At 46.5% G+C, this 20,068-nt stretch overlaps 1 protein-coding gene across 1 annotated transcript in view; it reads left to right on the forward strand.

The window, feature by feature from the left end:
- Positions 1-20,068, forward strand: part of HUNK (hormonally up-regulated Neu-associated kinase) — a 59,573-nt gene that overhangs the window by 19,346 nt on the left and 20,159 nt on the right. Inside the window, exons 5-6 of the mRNA XM_012730819.1 lie at positions 10,125-10,252; positions 16,192-16,327. Coding sequence (XP_012586273.1) covers positions 10,125-10,252; positions 16,192-16,327 — 264 coding nt within the window. The remainder of the gene's footprint in view (positions 1-10,124; positions 10,253-16,191; positions 16,328-20,068) is intronic.

The raw sequence follows: 20,068 nt of genomic DNA on the forward strand, positions 1-20,068 counted from the left end.
TTTTATGACCGGGCTGACATTGGTTTACTGCACTGTATATGATTCAGGGTCAGACCTCCATCTCTACACCAAAAATACCCATACGTGACTGTGTTCTTGAACACGTGGCTTGCCGAAAGCCATTCTCCCACTCCTCCGTCCACGCTTGCCCTGAGTCCACGCTAGGATGCAGGTGGATTCCTGCCCTCGCTTGCACTCCTCCCTGGAGCCGGGACTCTTGTGCCTCAGTGTACCCTTTCCCTCTGGTTGAAGTGGGTGCCGCTTCCCCTGGGCAGCGCTGCTGGCTCCCGTGTCCCCCTAACTTCAGTCTCTGCACTATGCTGCCCTGACCCTCGCCCCTGGGGTCTCGGCTCACTGCCTGAACCCCTGGACTGTCAACTGAGAAGGCAGATACCACCAGGCTGTGCCAGTGCTTCTTCCATACCTGTCAGGGGGCCCACAGGAGGGAGAAGAGAAGGACAGAGGTGGGAGGGAGGTGAGGAGACAAGGGAGGAAGGGAGTGTGATGAGGGAGGGATTTCATCCAGGTGAGCAGAAGCAGAGGGCTGAACTTGGCAGAGGAAGCACACAGAGGGGGCTCTGCAAGGCTCTGCAGGGAGAGAAATTTAGAACATTCTAGGTGGAGGGTCCAGAGATATCAGAGACTCTGTCTCCCTGGAACCTGCTGGGCTCGCTCAGCAGAGGGTGAAACAAGTTAGGCAGGAATCTACTTCCATAGCTGAGCGCTGGGCACGAATCATCCTCTGTGATCCCCAGGCCAGTCTGTAAGTCTCTTCCCACTTACACGCAGGGAGACTCAGAGGTTTGTGTGGCACGGAGACTCTAAGGGGTGGGGCGGGGGTGCATGCAGGGTGGCCCAGGATGCCTTTTCTTCAAGGTACCCGGATGTTTTGACCAGCATTACTCGTCTGACTGATTCAGAGGCCTCAGTATCCTTCTCAGCACACCCCTCAGGCAGCCACTACCGGGGAACGTGAGATGAGACCTGTCCTGGTCCCTCAGGGTTTCTCGAAAGTGTCTGGGCACGACAACATCCCTCAGTGCATGCTTACTGAATGGATGAATTTGATGACTTTCTTTCCTTAGCACTCAGAAAGTCATCTACGCTAAATGGGAAGCTGTGAAAGGGGCACTTTGTTTATCAGGAATAAAGGAAATGATGGTGAAGAGTGGCGAGCCCCAAAAATCAGGAGCTCCAGGGGTGTCATATGACTGTGTGGCAGTCTGCTCTCATGGGCCCTGCACAAGATGGTACTACAGCCCGTCGTCAAGGCTCGGCCTGCAGTGACAAGGCTCGGCCTGCAGTGGGAGACCCCTTTCAGTGCATGAGTGGTTAAGAAGGTGTCTCCCCAATGTCTGAGGGGCTGGTAGAAGGAGGGGAGCTTGTGGGTTGTTGGACCTGTAGGGGAGGGCCCAGGCCTCCACCCTGCCGGACCCCTGTGTCCCCCCGATGCTAACTCTGTCTTGGGCCCGCACTATTTATCTCGTGACACGTGGGCTGCTCATGTTTCTAAGCTCAGATTTTGCTCCGCCCTTTTGCTCTTGCCTTGGCCAAGGGGAGGATTCAGGTGTAGTGACCACAGATACTGGGGCCTCGTGAATCCAGTAAAGGGACCTGGCTCACGGCATCTACTCTGTCCCTACACATTGGGACAGAATCCGCAGCTCCCCCAGGAAGCTCTGTGGCACCGCAGGAGGGGGACAGAGGGACATTTCGGCGCATATCCAGTGACACCACTAGTGCGGGTGACAGCCAAGGTTTGACCTCACTCTCCACAGCTGCTTTGTTGTAATTTTTCTGGAAGGTTTACATTCTGTAGGGGTGGCCAGTATATTAAAAAACCGTAAAGTATGGTAACTGCTTTGGAGGAAGGAAGTGGGGTACAGGGAATGAGCTTGGGGATGGCCTCTTAGGGAATTGACCTCAAAATCAAATTCCGAGACAATTCACCTGTGGGGAGAGGAAGGCTGCAGGCAGAGGAGACCGTGTGTGCAGGCTGGAGGTGGGGGGGGGGGTGGCGGCGGCAGTGGGGAGCTGCATTTTACCCTAAGGGTCATGGGAGGCCACACGAAAGTTGTCAGCAGGGGGTGGTATTAAGATGTTAGGGTTGATTTGTGCCCCCCAAAAGCTGGAGTTCTAACCCCCAGCACCTTTCAGTGTGATTTCATTCGAAGAGTAGGAAGTTACAGGGGCAACAGAGTAGAACTGAGGGCATAAAATTCAACATGGTTCTCATGAAAGGGGGACGTTTGGCACGGCGAGACATGGAGACGCCACTCACTCAGAAGCCGGCTACCAGCCAGGGAACGCCGCCATGGCGACCGGCCACAGCGGCTGCAGGGCAGTGCGGGCAAGGTTCTCCCTCCCAGCCTCAGAAACCACCCCTGCTGACCCTGCGTCCTGGCCGCTGGGCCTCCAGACCTGCATGGTGCTACGTTTCTGCTGTTTAAGCTGTGCCGTCCAGGAAAGGTCCAAAGGAAATGGCGAAGGATCAAGTCACCACTGGAGATCCCGGGACCCACTCTCCTTCCATGGAAGCGTCTGCTGTTTCCTTTATCGAAGACACTGAACCAGATCAAGGGAATCTGTAGTCTTCCATCACCCAACAGGGGCGCAGGACCCATACAACAACCCCACAGAAATCGCCAATGGTCAGATCCTAAATTCAAGTTCTGCAGCATCGCTTTCGCCTACAGGCAGGGCGTGATGGACTGCATGAAAACCAGGGACAGAAAACTACAAAGGCCCACAGTGGTGAAGAATGTCCTGGAGACCACGGACTCGCGCCTGACGCCGTCATGATGTCTCTGCTGCACATCTGCTCATGTGTCTTTGGGCAAAGCAGGTCTCCTGGTCAAGTCCTAGTTATGAGAAATCAACTCCACCCCTTGATGGGGGCAGGGGACAGGAATTTGTGGCTTCTTCCTTGCACTCTTAGGATAAAATGATAGACTGGCTTGTGTTCATTGAAAATGTATATGGTGAAAAAGACACAAAAACACTGATTCAAAAAGATACCTGCACCCCCATGTTTACTGCTGCTTTATTTACAATTGGAAAAACATGGAAGCAGCCCAAATGCCCAAAAGTAGATGACCGGATTAAAAAGATGTGGTACGTATATACAATGGAATATTATTCAGCAACCAAAAAGAAGCCACACATGTCTTTTGCAGCAACTTGGATGGAGCTGGAAAAGATCATGCTTAGTGAGATAAGCCAGAAAGAAAAAGAAAAATGCCAGATGGTTTCACTCATAGCAGGAGCATAATGGACCAGGCAAGAAAATATAATGGACCAGGCAAGAAAATAATAAGAATAATGAACAGTCATATACCAGAGACATTTTGTGGGTGAAGAATGAGGAATGGGATCAAACGGGGGGCGGGGTGAGGGAAGTGCACTGGGCTACGGTGATGGCACACGGGTGACTCGGTGATGGGAAACCCATTCGGTGATGGGGATTACAACTGAGATAAAAAAAAACAAATGTACAAAATGATGTAAAAATAAATGTTATATTTAAAAAAAAGAAAATGTATACAGTGAAACCCTAACACCCAACGTGGTGGGTCTTCAGTGTGGAGTCTCATAATTGGATGTGTGTCCTCAGAAGAGAACTGCTTGATTATGAACAAGTGGAGACAGGGACCAGAAAAAAGCCTTCTCAGGGCCCGCCATGCTGGAGTGCAGATCTCAGACTTCCAGCTGCCAGAACTGGGAACAAATAACTGGCCACTGGTTAAGTTGTCCTGGGTTGACAAAGGCATCTTCTGCCCTGCAAGTTGCATCAATAGCAGCAATGACAGCACCTCTGGTGACGGAGACCAGACGAGACTACACAGCTGGCTCAACTTTAGAGGAGGATTTGATCTGGTTCTGATGGAGGAGGGGCGCTTTACCAGACGGCGAAGAAGAGAACCTTTCCAGACAGGGAACAGCGTCTGCAAACCCAAGAATTACGGATGACTGTTTCTCTTCATCTTGGAGAAACCTCACTCTTCAGAGACTTGTTTTAACAGACACATTTTTCACTGCTTGGGGTGCTGTGTTTGAGATCCTAGTAAGCTCGCTGTTTTGGCGTCCAGAATCACTGGCAGAACTGGAAATGGAAAGCCCAAAGAGAATTCAATTTAAAAGGCTGTTGAAAAAGACAGTGTTTCCCTGGACCAGACAGTGTTATTATAAAGCATTTTCTTTATTGTTGTGAAACAACAGCAGGGAAGAGTTCATTTCCAAAATCAAAAGCAAACTACCTCCTCCAGAGGTTTGGCGGAAGGATAGAACCTGTCTCCAAGACTTCTGAGACAACAGAGTTAGGAAGAAAATCAACTTGTCTTTCATGGGAACGCTGGTGAAAGAAAGCTCTTCCCCACAAATGGGGCCCCCAGGATCCTCTTCCCGTAGTGAACCAGAAGTTAACAATAGAAACAGAACATTTTACCTGCTGTTTGGGGATTCTCCATTCTTTTCAGTGATAATTATTTTCAGATATGGAATATGTATGGAAATCTTTGAAATTATCTACTTTTTTAATCCAGACAAATGAAATGTCTACATTTGTCTTTCCAGTGAACTTTGAAATTTCAGACTAAAAAATGATCATTTTTTGCCTACTTTTCCTTCAGTGTGCATATATGTCAATTAAAACCTTTAATGCAATGTACTTTCTAAATGAAGAGAATAAAAAGAAAATGAAAAAATTCACAACATTCTCTTGAGAAGTTCAAGGACCAAGACAAGGAAAATTGAGACTAGAGGTGAGACTTTGTTCTAGGTCTCAGCTTCTGTGTAATAAAAGTACTGTTAGATACTGTCAGCTACTGACCAGGGTCAGAAATGGAGGGATTGACATTTCTTCTCCACTCAGACGCCCTCAAAATGAAGGCTGGCCTGAGGTGGCAGGGGGAGAGGAGACCCATGACTTCCTCTAGGGCTTGTGACTTAAGAGAAGTTCCCTTTAACTTATGAGGTTTCTCAGTTATAAAATCCAAGGTTTTTGTTTTGTTTTGTTTTGTTTTGTTTTGTTTCATAGCTAACTTACTTTAAAAGTAGAAAAGAGAAAGGAAGAAAGGGAAAAGTGATGTTTGAGATTCTCCAAGTGGATGGATCTGTTCCTACTCTTACTTTCAAGACTTCAGAATAGAAGTTGTCCTGAAAGTTGATACTGTAAAAAGGGGAGTGTAAGGGGGATATTGCTTTTTTTTTTAGGCAGAGAGTAATTTTTAATTTTTCCAAGGCAATTTATTTTCTGAAGAGCCACTGAGGAGCGAGGTGTGTCCGCAAGAGTTTCCCTCAGCTGTGCTTGGTGTAAACTGGGTGCTTTGGGGGTTCTGCCCACGGGCCCCATGAGAATGTATAACCAGACCACCTGCCAGCATAGCTGTCAGTGACTGTCCCTGGTGTCTTGTTAAAGCTGCTGGCTGACTTCTCTAGGGAGACATGACTTGATGTCCTTCCTCTCTGGGGTGACAGGTGATACCCCAGCTTTTCCTGTAGGAAATATTTTTGTGTATTGGACTAACTATCAGGACTGCTATTAAGCTTCTGACTTAATCCCAGAGTCCAGATGTATACGCACTAGGCAGCTGCGCCCTCTTCTTCCAGCTGCTCTTTGAGCCCACCCCACAATGTCTCACTCTCATTTTTTTTGTGTGTGTTTTGAAAAAACCAAATCACACTTGCTTATTGCCCTCCTTCATTCCGGTGTCTCATTACTCTCCTCCTGTGATTCTCCAGGGCCTCGTGTCTGCTGTGGAGCGAGAAAGCCCCTGGGCCATGTTTCAAAGACACATCAGGAAATTCTGAACATGTTTTGAAACTCCTCCTAATTCTATAGGATTACCGAGGTTTATAAAGTGCATTCCACAGTGTTCCCTTGATATCCTCACATGCTTCTGAAATGTCAGAGGGACTAGACTTCTCTTTATCCACATACTGAGTGTGTACGGATCCTCTAGAGGCAGGGAATTAAGATGTTCAGTATGGTTTCCCTTTGAAAATCTCTGAGGACCGTCTGACGATTAGTGCAGGTTCCCATTATTATTTGGCATTGGGAGACACCTACAATCGTAATTTCTTTTTCCTGTTGTTTTTGAAAGTTTTCCGATGAAACAATGGGTCTTCTGGATCAGTTCTGAATTTATGCCAGGCACGACATTCAGCACTTTCTGTGGCTTTCATTCCCCTTACACAACCTGAGAGGCGTCACTACTATTACCCACTCTCCAGATGAGATGACAGCCTCGCGGGGAAAGCTGTTTTTTTTTTTTAAGAATTGGTGAATGGTGGCCCTCCTTGGTGGCGCAGCGGGTTAAAGCACAGCACTGAGAATCTAAAAGCTGCTTCTGCATGCGTTTGATTCCCGCCTGCCCCGGAGGTGACCACATGGTGTGGCAGATCCCTCGTGACCCGCCCGCTGCTCCCCTCAGCAGTGTACTTCGTCGATCTGCCTGTTTTGCTCCCACTCTGTCTCTGGTGAAGCCTCTCACCGCCCCTGAGCCTCTGGCCTGTACCCCAGTTCTGTGTGCGCAAATAAATAAGTCTTTAAAAAAAAAAAAGAATTGGTAAATGTTTTTGTTGAGGATAAACGTCTCCAAGAGAAATGGGATTCTGGAGTCAGTTTGATAAAATAATCTCTTACGTTTATTTTATGAAGTTCATGCTCAAGTGGCTAGACAGCAGAGTCCACTGATTGTCGCACCCATTTTTTTTACAACAGGAAATGCACAATCCTTTTATTATATATACATATGTACACCCCTATGTGCATGCACATGTACACACACACATGTTTCTTACATGATTGTTCATTTTTGGACAGTATCTGGCTTCTCCCCTCAGACACGTCACCCCTTTAATTCTCCCACCACCATTGCACCCCTGATCCATCCCTTTGGTCCCTTGTGCTCTTCTGTGGCACCAGTTTTAAGGCCGACATCTATTACCTGTGGCCCCTGCCAAATAATTCAGAGAACCAGTGATTTGAGATCTTTGTCATTTTGTGCAACCAGTGGATGACAGGAGATAAACATTTGGATGTCTCCTTGAAGACCCCAAGCTTTAACCAAACACCTTCAGTTGGATTCTGTCTTCACCATAATTTCCCATCTCCTGGAGCTTCTACATCTTTCAGTGTACCTCACTGGTGACAGGAAGCTCTGTGTCCCCAAAAGATAAAGAGAGAATACAGTAGGCCCCGTGTGGGAAGTATTTCAACTTGAGTATTGGACACAGCTCTTGCAGAAGTAGAAGGTGCTTGGTAGCCCTTCTTGTTGTCTTCAGTTATTTTTATTTAACTTTCCCTTAATATTTACACTTGCCAAATTAAACTCCTTTTATTTATGGCCCAAGCAAGAGAGACTAGACGACTCTACCACTTAACGTGGAACCACATTCAATGCATCAAGCCAAGTTCAATATAGCCAAAGCTGAAAGAAACCCAAATGTTCACATTTGCGACTTGCGATGCCACAGCTCCAGGTCTGTGAGGCCGGACCGGCCCATGGTCTGAGAGTAATTCCCTCCACTCTCACTCCTCTGGTGGCTTTACACTTGAGTGGCATCCGAAGCACCTGGCGGGCTTGTAAGGACACAGATGACTGCGCCCTCCCCCAGGGTTTGAGACTCAATAGGTCTGTCTTACTGGGCTAAGGAATTTACACTGCTGACAAGTTCCCTGGTACCGCTGCTTCTGGGTGAGGCCTGCACTTTGGAACATGTGCTCACTCTTCTCGCCAGGAGGCTTTCTCTGCCACAGATACAGGCCCAGAGGCATCAAGGGCAGATGAAGTCCACTGCTGCCCCTTTCTCACTAGCCTGGGACCTTCCTAGAAGTGACCTGTGATGGCAAATGCTGTGTGTTGGTAAAGACAGTTGCAGAAGCCGACTGTGAAACTGAGTGGGTGTAACAGGAGGCACTGGGTTAACTGGTGGGTGTCCCCAGTCCCTGGTTGAGCTTTGCAAACTGTTTTCACCAAAAGGAAGTTAAACTTAGGACCCTGATCCCTTGAGAATGCGTCCAGGTACCTTGGTTTGAGAAACATTGTTTGGATTGAGTATCATAGAAAACCTGTGGGAATACATTGTGTAAGTCCTAGGCTCTTCAGTTGTAGTTGTGAATGTTGGACTAAGTTTAAGGCACCCAGAGGTGAGGAGGTCTTGTTTGATGAGCAGCAGGCACAAGATGTGGGGAAGATACTGTCAAGGATTCCTGAGTGAAGGAGCTGCCTTAGGAAATAGCTTGTCTCAGAGACTGGTCAAGAGTCTCCAACAGCGTCTTTGTTGGGGAAGTTTCCATCCATAAACCCATGGGTCCAAGATTCTCTTTCATCGGTCTCCCAGAATCCTCCAGCAGGGGTTAGCATTGCTGAACACACCCAAAATGCATTGTGTGGTAACTTCTCAGACCTACCACCACCCCAAATGTTCCTCCCCACCACCCAGAAATCACTCTCCTCCCGGCTTCCTCAGCTTTGATGCTATGACTGCTGTTTGTCTGGAATTTGAGTCTTCCTCACCCCCTTCGGATGTCCATATTGCTTCTTTGCCTTTCTCTTTCCATTGCACACATTTCTTTGTTCATTGTTTGGTAGCTGGTGCTGGGTTACTGCCTCAGTCCCCAACTCCCCACACCCAGCCCCTTTCATCCACTTACCACCAGGTGACTTCACCCGAATCCTTGGGCCAGGGAACGTGGAATCATCCATCTCTTCTGTCCTTGGGAGCATGTTTCACAAACACAGGGAAAAGCTGCTCTCCATGGCTCTGCAGATGCCTTGTTCATTCTGGTCTCCTGTCCTTGGCCCATGGAGGTCATCACCCCATGCCTCATGCTTACCAGCCAAAGACACATCATCTACCCACTTGGCCCCACCCTGGAGCTGTAGTCATGTTTATCTACTTCTTGGTCACGAAGCAGGACAGTTCAGCATTTTCAACACTCTCTGAAAGGAAGATGCTTATTGATTTGTTTGTGGCTGACTGTCTTTCCTCAACTCTGAATCCTAGAGGGTGGGTGGTCTGGTTCACCCTCCCCAGCACCTGCACCACACCTGGGGTACAGAGTCTCTCTCTAACTCAGCTGTGAGTGTGAGCAGGAACCAGGGCTTAGCAAATGCCTGCAATTTGAGAATGAGTTCTTGCCGGCGACCATGGGCGCCATACCTCTGGCGATCTGGAACACCTTAATTCAAGGCGCCTCAATGGAGCAGGGCCCCAAGGGTCTTAATCTCAATTAGTCTCTTTGGATTTGTTTTGACTGGAAATCCTATTGCCTGTTTTTAAAACATATTCCCTCGGGTGATTCTGAGCACTTGAGACCTCTTGGCAGGCAGGCATTTCATCCCCATCAGCGAATCTCATCAAAATGATATTAGGTTTGCACATCAGGAAAATAAAACTCCTCCAGGAGGACATTGCTGTTCTCCAGACTGGCTTTGGGTATAAGCACTTAAGCCCATTCAGAAGGTATTTGGACCACATCTGAGATACTAGGCCAGGGCTGAGTGGCAGAATTGCACAATAATAAAAAAATAAGAGTGGGAAGGAAACCTGCCCCTCGCTCTTGTCCCCCAAAGAATTTCCCTAGTTACAGGCCAAAACAGAATTCAAGGGAGAGCAAAACACCGGCTTTGGGTATGAGACTTAATTTCAAAGAACTGAGCAGGGACCAAGCTGGGACATGTCCTTCCATGCAGGCGCCTGCCCTGTATTTTTTTGATCTGGCCTACTCTGGGCTCCACCTTGGAAACCCTACTTAGAAAACCACATAATGGCAGAACTACTTTGATGCAAAGTCCCTAACACCCCCCAGGTATTTTTCACATCATTTAGTCATTTAGTCTTCTTCCTTCCAGAAGGAAGAGCCATGATTTCCTCTCCTTAGGAGGGAGCTCTGGAAACTTCTCTTATCACCATTGTCCATTTTCAAGTCTTCACAAATGTACTTTCATCCTAGTTTTCACTTTGGTTGCTTCAATGAGATGCTGAGGGTTCTAGAAAGACGATGTTGAAGATGGAGGAAAGATGAGGTCGGTGTGAAAGTAGTAGAATTGAAGTTTGGCCAAGCCTTTCCCCTCTGTCATAATGAAGAGGAACTGTCTCATGCTTTGCTGTCTCTTCAGAGGTGTGAACATGTACGCCATGTTGACTGGGACCCTACCTTTCACGGTGGAGCCTTTTAGCCTGAGGGCTTTGTACCAGAAGATGGTGGACAAGGAAATGAACCCCCTCCCCACGCAGCTCTCTACAGGTAAGGCATCTGCCACTCTGCAATTTCAAGATTTGCTCTCTAACCCCTTTGGGTCCATGTATTGGGTTGCTTTTGTTTTATAATATATTAGGACGATCCCATGGTTGTAGATCTCTTACTAATGTCAAAACTAACAAGATACGGTCTATACAATGGAATACTACACAGCTATACAAAATGATGAACTTTGCCATTTGCAATGACATGGGTAGAACTTGAGGGCATTATGCACAGTGAAATAGATAGCATTCGTGATATTTTACTCATATGTGGAAGATAAAGAAACAAACAAACACAAGGAACAATAACATCAACAAAAAAAGCTTTCATTATACAAATAAAATTGGGGTTACCAGAGGAGACAGGAAAAGGGGTGGTAGGCAAATTGGATAAAGCTGGGGACAATTGTATGATGGTGGATGGAAACTGACATTTGGTGGCTCTCATGTAATATAGGCAATTGATGAATTATAATACTTACAACTGAAACCTATAGAATGTTTTAAACCAATATACTCTGATAAAAAAATTAAGTCTCGAGGGCTGCATCTCCCATCTCTACATAGGCACTCCTTGATTTTTCCTTTTTCCTTTTAATTTTGAACCCTAACTTCCTTCATCCTACTTCTGTGCTGTGTATTATACATTTATCAAAAGGGTTTTACATTTCCAATTGAAAAATAATTGCAGACTTGATTATTTTAAAACTCACGTATTGTAATGTTGACTTTGGAAAGAGTGTTTATAATTGTGTCTCCCTTGGTCCATTCACTGTCAAGAAATTGTAGTTTCATTCTTGTCTGGACTGTTATGATTTGTTTTTTTGAGTTTTTGAGCCTGTTCAAATGCTTTCACATATAGATACAGGTTTAATTACTTGATTAGACTGAATCATCAGGTATATTTAGAAAGTGCTCTCAAACTAAAGTTGGTTCACCTTTTGGTAAACGGGTTGTATTAAGATTTACCTACAGATCCAATTAGTACAGTTTCTTTTATTTGGTTCACAATTCACTTCATGTTCTTGGCCACAGCTTTGCCTTGCTGATCATGAAATTGGCTCCTAAGAATAAACTAAACTTCACTAAGGTAAGGCATGTGACCAGGAAAAAAAAAAGTAGTAAAAATAAAACATTTTTCTTTTAGTACTGTTATGTATTTTTCTCTTGAATTTTTCAAGCATCCATGAAGCTGGCTTTGAATTTATGTTTGCCAAATGGAATCTAAACCAAAATGCATTCTTGTTTATAATTACCTAATTCGGTCCATACTTTCACCTTTCTGAGGGAGGTTAGAATCTCGGGAGGCTGAAAGAAAAGGAGGCATTATGTACTTGGGAAGAGAAGTTACAGTTCTGTCATCATAAAAGAAATATTTGTGCACTGAGAGCACTAACTCTTGGAGCTTGAAAACGTGCAAAATATCAAATGAATTGCTGTATTTGGGTTTCAGAAGTGTTGTAAGGGCTGAAAAGCCCTATGAGAAATGCTCATTCATTCATTCACCCCATATTCCTTATCATTCTTTTATTCCACGAATTTGGACTGTTCACCAATCATAGGCCAAGTGCCAGGAAGACAGAAGACAAAACAGACAGTTCCCATCCACATAGGGCTGACACGTCAGCTGGGGAGGCAGGAAAACGAACAAACGAACAAACGAACAAACCAGACAAACAGGTGATGTTAGGTGGTGTAAGTACATACTCTAAAGAAAAAAAATAAGGGAATAGAGAATAAGATAGCTTTTCTTTTAAGCAAATGATGTTTTTAAAACCCTTTTTAGTGTGATATAATTATAGCTTTAAATGCAGTTGTAAGATATTAACCAGGGAGAGCTATCCTTTATCCTATGTCCCCACCAGTGATGCTTTGTTTTCACCCCTAGGAAACTGACATTGATAAAATTCATGGGCCTGTTCACATTTCTTTGTAGCCATGTGTGTGTTTGTGTGTATTTAGTTCTGCGTAATTAATCACACGTGGCAACCACACAGTCACCATGCAGATCAGTTCCATGACAAGAATTCCTCATCCTACCTTCCACAGCCAAAGCCTGCCTCCTACCCTTCCTAATCCTTGAAATCCCTCAAATGTCTTCTGCCTTCATAATTTCAAAAATTTCATGTATGTATAGGTAAACAAAAATGATTATAAAATTATATATGATTTTTAATTTTTTTTACCAAGTATAATTCCCTTGAGTTCTATCCAAGTTGCTGCATGATCAGTCTTATGGCTCTTTTTTCTTGCTGAGTAGTATTCCACGACATGGAATACTAGTCATTTCAACCATGCACCCACTGGAGGGCAAAAGGTGGCTTCCATCTTTGGGTTAATATTCATATGCAAGTTTTATGTGAGCAAATTTTCATTTCTCTGGGACAAGTGCCTCAGAGTGGAATTGCGGGGTCTTGTGGTAGCACATATTTAGTTTTGTAAGACTCTCCTACAATCTTGTTCAGAGTGGTGTGCTGTTTTGCATTTCTTCTCACCACAGGTTTCATGGCATCCTTGCTGGCCTTTGCTGTGTCTCCACTTTTTATTTTTGCCATTCTGATAGGATCAGGTCCAGGGCTGAGGAAGATCCTGGCATCTTAGCCTGTTTACAGAGTGAGTTTCTTGGGGATTAGCTGGTGCTCTCTGTAACCCCAACTCTTTGTCTTTTTTGCACCCCATCAATTTTACTCTTCTCCTTTCCAACCAGCCTGGCCCAGCTTAATCCCCAAGACCATGTGTGTATGTCCCCAAATACCAGCTTACTGATAACAGGGGTGCAGCCACTAGTGGAGTGATCATTTGTGGGTGCTTTTCCTATTCTCATATCACAGCCCTGCAAGGGTAGTGCTGTTACCCCCATTGCTCAGTGGGGAAATCAAATCTCAGCGAGATGAAGTAGTTTTTCTCTTTTTGAATTTATGGCAACTTGATCCCCAGTCTGATTTTCCTATAACACTGTGCTATTTTCTCCCTTTCTCAGTTTATTTAGCATAAGATACCCGTATACAAACACCCCAGCCCAGTTTGGGGCTATTATGCTCTGAGTAATGTCCAAATTGAAAATATCCCAATTTTAGCACATGCTTCATGAACCCATCATTATTAACTTGATTCTATCTGATACTTTCTATGAGCTCGCCATGTCGGTTCTACCACAGTTGGGATTTTTTACAAGGTGAAGTTTGAAGCATTTTTGCCCAATCAGAATTGGAAAAAAAAAAAGACAACACAAAGCCATTGCCCTTGTGAACCCATGGTGTGTCCTGTCAAAGAATTGTGCCTCATCCTCTGTCATGGAGTCTGAAAACTTGAGCTGTTTGGCCCTTTCCAATTCTCACTTCTAGACTGTTCCTCTTCCTGCTAGCTGGCGCTGGTCTGTCACACGCTATGATACCTTTTATGCCAGTCACATTTTTCAGACAATTCACCTTTTCATTACTACATTCAGTGAGGCATTTAGAGTATGTTCCTCATTCTTCGGATCAAGAGGTTTTGCACCGACGTGAAGCTGCGGGGCAGACGTTACATCTGTGAGGGCTGGTTTCAGTGCTGATTAAGATTTTCCAGAAGGTTCTGCTGTTATTTCATTGTTACTGCTTTCACCTGGGAGGCTATGAAGCAGGACTTTGGGTGGGGATGGGGCTTTGTTCACACCCCAGTCCATCTTCACCCCTCTCTCGTCCCCCAGTCACCGTGGCAGGGTGTTCACAGAGGCCAGTCCAGACTCCAGAAAGCCGAAGTCTCGCGGCAGAGAGTCACTGTTTTCTGGGAGGCTCTCAAGACCCCATCTGATGTGGAGCACAGAGAGGGAGCACCCCTGCGTATCTCCCCTACCCTACGCCTGAACAGAGGGGTCCACATGGTGACTTAGAAGAGAGGAGAGGCAGCGGGGCCCACCATGAATTCCCAGGACGCTGGGGAACATCTTTTTTTTTTTTTAAAGATTTATTTATTTATTCACACAGAACTGGGGTACAGGCCAGAGGCTCAGGGGTGGTGAGAGGATTCACCAGAGACAGAGTGGGAAACAGAACAGGCAGATCGACGAAGTACACTGCTGAGGGGAGCAGTGGGCAGGTCAGGAGAAGTCTGCCACGCCATGTGGTCACCTCCTGGGCAGGCGGGGTTCGAACTCATGCGGAGCGGCTTTAGATTCTCAGTGCTGTGCTTTAACCCACTGCACCACCAGGGAGGGCCCACGCTGGGGAACATCTTAATCCCTATTGCTTATGAGATACAGGGATTTTTCAGGCTCCTGCCCCAAACTTCAAAGAGTTCCAAGGAGGTTTGCAAAGTCTCTTGGGGGGCAGTGCATTGTTTGTAATGACAAAAGATACACATCCATCAGTAGAGATGTAAACCGAAATGACAGTGCTCATGAGCAGTTTGCAAGAGGCAGCACCTTGGTTCTGAAAATAGAACAGAAAAGCTCATCCAGCCAGATCTCAGCTCCGCTGGCTCGTCGTGGGCCGTCGTGGGCTGTCGTGGGCTGCCTGGTGGCTGGGCCAGGGGCCTGTTCCGGCAGGAAGGGAAGCCACAGAGACGTCTCAGAAACTTCATGAACTCACCTGCCCCCATTTGCATTCCCCGGGCCCACATCTCTTTGCTTTGAGCTACAGGCATTCCTCATTCAGCGTCCCGATGGTGCTTGCTGCGTTGGGGAGTCAAGAGAAGGGTAACAGCTTCCCCAAAAGAAGAACCTATTTCGGGGGAGCTGTTTGCTCTACAGACCATTAAAAAGCATTTTAGGAAAGTTTTATTTGGAGAGCCAGCTATAAAAATCTAAAAATAAAAGGTATTAAGTCCGTCTCGTGACTGCTGTGCTATCTTCACTCTATTTTTATTCATTACGTTCCCAGAGGAAAACAACTTCTGCCAACCTCATCAACTCCGGGGACCCACCTGGAGGTGTCCTCCGAGGCAGGACTAGCGCCAGGGATCCTTTGGGCACATTCTTGCTTCCCATGATCTTGGGACTTGGGGTGTCACATGGAGAGTGCCAAATTTCCTGATTTAGCTTTATTTACTTATTTTTATAACCATCCCCGTATAAATTACTGGAAAATTGAATGTATTTCTTTTTGTAAGATGGAAATGTCATTTTAGAAATTCTCACTGATTTAAAAAAGTGATCCCATCCTAAATTAACCCATTTTAATCTTAGGAAAAGAAAGTGCATAATGCCGTGTGCGTGCGTATTAAATTTCTATTGAAATATGTAAAAATATATAAATTTATATTAAATATGTAATTTCTAGAGACATTTTGCGGGGGTGGAGTGGGGAATGGGATCAAAAACGGGGGTGGGGAGGAGGGAAGCGCACGGGATTATGGTGATGGCACAGGGGTGACTTGGTGATGGGAAACCCGCGGGGATTACAATTGAGATAAAAAAAAAGTACAAAAATGTAAAAAATGTTATATAAAAAATATGTAATTTCTATTAAAATACAAGCATATTCTAGGAACACATTAAAAGTGGCTGGCGAGCAAGCAGCATTTAGTAATAAAAGAAAAACTGTCTCAATAAAATCTGCCCACATGCCCTACTCTATCAGTCAATATGTTTTCCTTTCTATTTATCTTATTTCATTTTTCTATTGTGTTATTTTTCGCTGCGGTAACATGGGATCCCAACACCGAGCGTGATTCGAGGTGCTGTTTCACACCCCGGCTGGGGCAGGCTGCCAGCGGAAGGTGTGATTGAGAGCGTCTTTATCTCTGGCTCCTTCTGAGCGCCCAGACCCACCTCGACAACGAGTCTTCTCTCTTCTTTCTTTCATCCCTGCCCGTGAAGCCTGTCGGGCTCCCCTGCAGCGGTGGCGCAGGAAGGCCACCAGGGTGGGCCACGGCCAGGAGCGCACGGCTGGGCCGCCTCTGGCGTCGAGACCCGCGTTGCGCGGGTCTGGTAACCTGAGTGTCCGCCCAATGTCTCTGCAGGGGCCATCAACTTCCTGCGCTCGCTCCTGGAACCGGACCCAGTGAAGAGGCCCAATATCCAGCAGGCACTGGCGAATCGCTGGCTTAATGAGAATTACACCGGGAGGGTGCCGTGTAACGTCACCTACCCCAACAGGTACCCTCGCCCCCTAAACCCCTTCTCCAGGGGAGTGAGACCTCTCGCCCAGGCAGGCAGCTGGGCCGGACGCCAGGGAAAGCCAAGGGGTCTTCTAGCTGCCTCCGGCTTCTGTGCGCCCTCACACCTGCGGACAAGCCCAGCTCACTGCTGGGGGCTGGGGGTGTGTGGGTGCTACTGGCAGAGGAGTAGGGGGATTCCTCTGGGGGGGCCTGGTCTCCCAGAGCAGCACCACTGTCACATTCACACCAAAGGACCGTTCAGAATAGCTGTGACTGACGGGGAGTGTGTGTGTGTGTATGAGTCTGTGCATGTGTCTGAGGGTATGTGTGTTTCTGTATGTGCACGTGTGTGTCCATGGATGCTTGTGTGTCTGTGTGTGCCGTGTTTGTGCCGCGGTGTGCCTGTGCGTGTGCTGTATGTGTGTCTGTGTGCAGAGTGTGTGTGAGATCCACCCAGGGCTCTCCTAGCGTCTCAGTCTGTTGCAGTTGCCTCCCTCTTCTTCCAGCCCATCCCTTGGGTTCCTCTTCTGCTGCTCTTCAGCGCCGAGGCTTGTTGGACTCCCCTGCCTTGCAATGTCAGAGGTGGGAAGACGTGCCAGTGGCAGAAGTCATGGGCTCCAGGCAGTATTTCCCTGTGGGCTTCCCATGGGGCTTCCCCGTGCAGTTCCCCCAGAGGGCTCTTTAGGGAAGGGTCCAGCAGGAGTCCACAGCCTGGAAACACAGGCCCATCTCGTGGTGGCCTAAGCCTCCACGCCGGCATTGCTGGGGGAATTGCAAGCAAGGACGAAGGAACATTTCCTGCCCATTTAGCATACTGCAGATGAACCTGAGCGAGGTTATGTGCGTCCGCCTAGTTACTTTGGGATGAACGCGGGGCCCACGTGGGTCAAGTAGCGTCAGCTTTGGACCTGGTGAGTTCATTTTTCCTGCCCACTTGACCAAGCTTGCACCAGGCAAGAGAGCCACTGCTAAAGGGGGTGGAGGGGGGTGACAAGGCAGGGAAAGGGGTGTCCGCTGTGATCATTTTCCTTTTGTCTGCTACTACCATCCCTTTCTCCATTCCCCCTCCCTCTTAACCTCAGAAACCCCACTTCATTTATGAATATCCGTTAGTTTGGTAAATATTTTACTTTGTCAAACTGCCCAGTATGGAAATGTTCAGTATTTGTTTTGACTTGCTTGACTGCACATAATTCCTTTCAGCTTCCTTCCAGTTTGCTGTAAATGGCAATCGTTTGTCCTTCATGACGGTTGAATAGTATTCCACACTGTGGCTAGACCACACGTTCTTGATCCAGTCCTCTACCCCTGGGCACTTAGGTAGTTTCCATGTCCTAGCTACTGTAAATAAGGCTGCAATAAACATTGTGGAGCATATAATTTTTTTTAAAGTTAGTTTCATGTTTGGTTAATAACCCAGAAATGGAATTGTCGGATCATCTGGTATTTTTGCGAGATCATATTTTCAGAGTATAGAAGGTCTGGAACATCCACCATAACTTGGCAACAGTGCCAAGTTCTCCAAAGGAGGTGGAGAGGCCAGGCTTTGTCTTGGGGAGAAAGTTCTAGAAGAACTCAAGGGGTGATGGGTGGATATGCCTGGACTCTGCATCTATGCTACAGGACTAAATTACCCTTGCTCACCACGGCCATGGATGAGGCAGTTTCATTCAGTTACCATATAGAATTCTAGTGATGGACATGGGAGGTATTTAAACAAAGCTTAGGTTACTCAGGTTACCAAGGGAACCTGGAAAGAGACTGCTCTTTTCCAACACCAGCTCAGTTTGGGCCAGGATCTGAAATAGACACCAGAAACATTACCCCCACATGAGACGGAGCGAGCAGAGCTGAGGGGCCATGACTCATTACCAGTGCTCATGCCGGAAAGAGCACCTAGCTGTGCTTCCCATGGGGGGGGGCACCGGGGCGTCAGCGAGGTACATCCCCACTTGCTAATGAGCACTCAGGCCCCTCACGAGGCAGCTATTGAAAGCAGTGCAGCTGGTGACAACTTTATTCACAAGGACTCAGGCTGTGGTGCCTCATCTTGTAGCTTTCCATAGGTTACAGAAGGCTCTTATAGATTAAGACCTAAATTCAAGTTGGCTTTGCCAGATGAGTGATGTTTGCCTTTGGACTTGGTGAGCAGCTGCAAGGTTGCACTTGAACTTGTCAGGTAGGTTGTGGAATGCTTAGGATTTTGTATAGTAAAGAAAGTAACTGCTCAGCATCTTCTGTCGGCATCAGGCCCACTGCTCATCTAATACTGGAAGCAAATCAGTGTGCAGTTTGCAGGTAATGAAACCAGAAACTGGAACCATTGGGGGAGACACTGGCATTTATTTATAAAAATATTGAAGACCAAATATGTGTTTTGATAATTATTTCTCTGGTTTTACCAGCACATAGAGAAAAGCACACATGTGGCTAGGGAAAACACTATTTTCTTTATAAAGTATATTTTATAGACTCCCAGCCCCAAATTTAATCATTTTAGAAATTGTCAGTTTTCTAGTTTGGGGAAAGAGAGAAAATAAAAGTCTGTTTTACATCACTTTTCTGTAAAGTCTTATGGTAAATCACTCCATCTCTTCCAAAAAGCAAGAGGAAACTGTTGTTAAAATTAAACTTTTATAGTGAGTGTTCATGCTGGTCAGTCAACAGACGTTTGCTGAGATTGGATCTGGCTTCCCTCTTCTGGGAGAAGACATTCTTACAAAGCAAGCCTTGCCTGGCCTTGTCTTACGGAGTGAATGAGAGAGTGGGTGGGTAAATGAATGCGTGGTGTCTCTTTGGCATTTGATCCTGAGGAATTTATCTGCACAATACTCCTGTGAGGAAGCTTTATCCAGTCCTCTGAGGGTTCCTCATTCTACAACTGAGCCCCAACTTCCTTTATAGACTTGTGAGCTCACACAGGTCCTTGAGACATACCCTGGACTGAGACCCCTTTTTCTTGCCCCACTTATACCCACCTGAAGGGTGGGTTTCATCCACATCCCAAACACAGTGGTATTTAGGAGTGAAATGTCCTGGTGCCTGTGACTTAAAATACTTCAGTGAAAACAAAGCCAAACAGAGTTGTGACTTCACTCATCCATAGTATATAGAGAAATCAAGTGAATGAACTAGAAGAAATAAAACTTTTAGACTAATGATGAAATTAAATTAGTGTTACCATAAGGGTGAGGGGGCAGGGTGGGTAAAGAAAATAAAAGTGGACAGGGGGGAGGTGATGGTCTTTTAGTGGTGAACTTAATGTAGTGGATACATGGGACAAATTACAATGATGCCCACATGAAACTTAGGTGATGCTATCATGCAGTGTTAAATATTTATGCAATGTAACTTCAATGGCAAAAAGAAAAAAGAAGGTGAAGCAAGTTTGTCAAGGTGTTTAAACTCAGTACATCCAGGTGTGGGGTACATACACGATACTCTCTGTTTATGTGGAATTTCTCATTAAAAAAGTCAAGTGGATAGATGGAGGGAAGGATGAATGGAGGGATGGATGCGTGAAGGTAGGGAAGAATAGGTGAGGGGAGGGAGAGAGGGGTAGTGGGTGGAGAGATGAGCAGTTGGGTTGGGGTGGTGGATGGAGGGATGAGCAGTTGGGTGGGTGGATGGATGGATGAGCAGTTGGGTGGAGGGGGTGTGGATGGAGGGATGAGCAGTTGGGTGGGGGGTGGATGGAGGGATGAGCAGTTGGGTGGGGGTGGTGGTGGATGGAGGGATG

This window comes from Condylura cristata, unplaced genomic scaffold (assembly GCF_000260355.1).
Source record: "Condylura cristata isolate star-nosed mole 26May11 unplaced genomic scaffold, ConCri1.0 scaffold00003, whole genome shotgun sequence".
Lineage (NCBI taxonomy): Eukaryota > Metazoa > Chordata > Mammalia > Eulipotyphla > Talpidae > Condylura > Condylura cristata.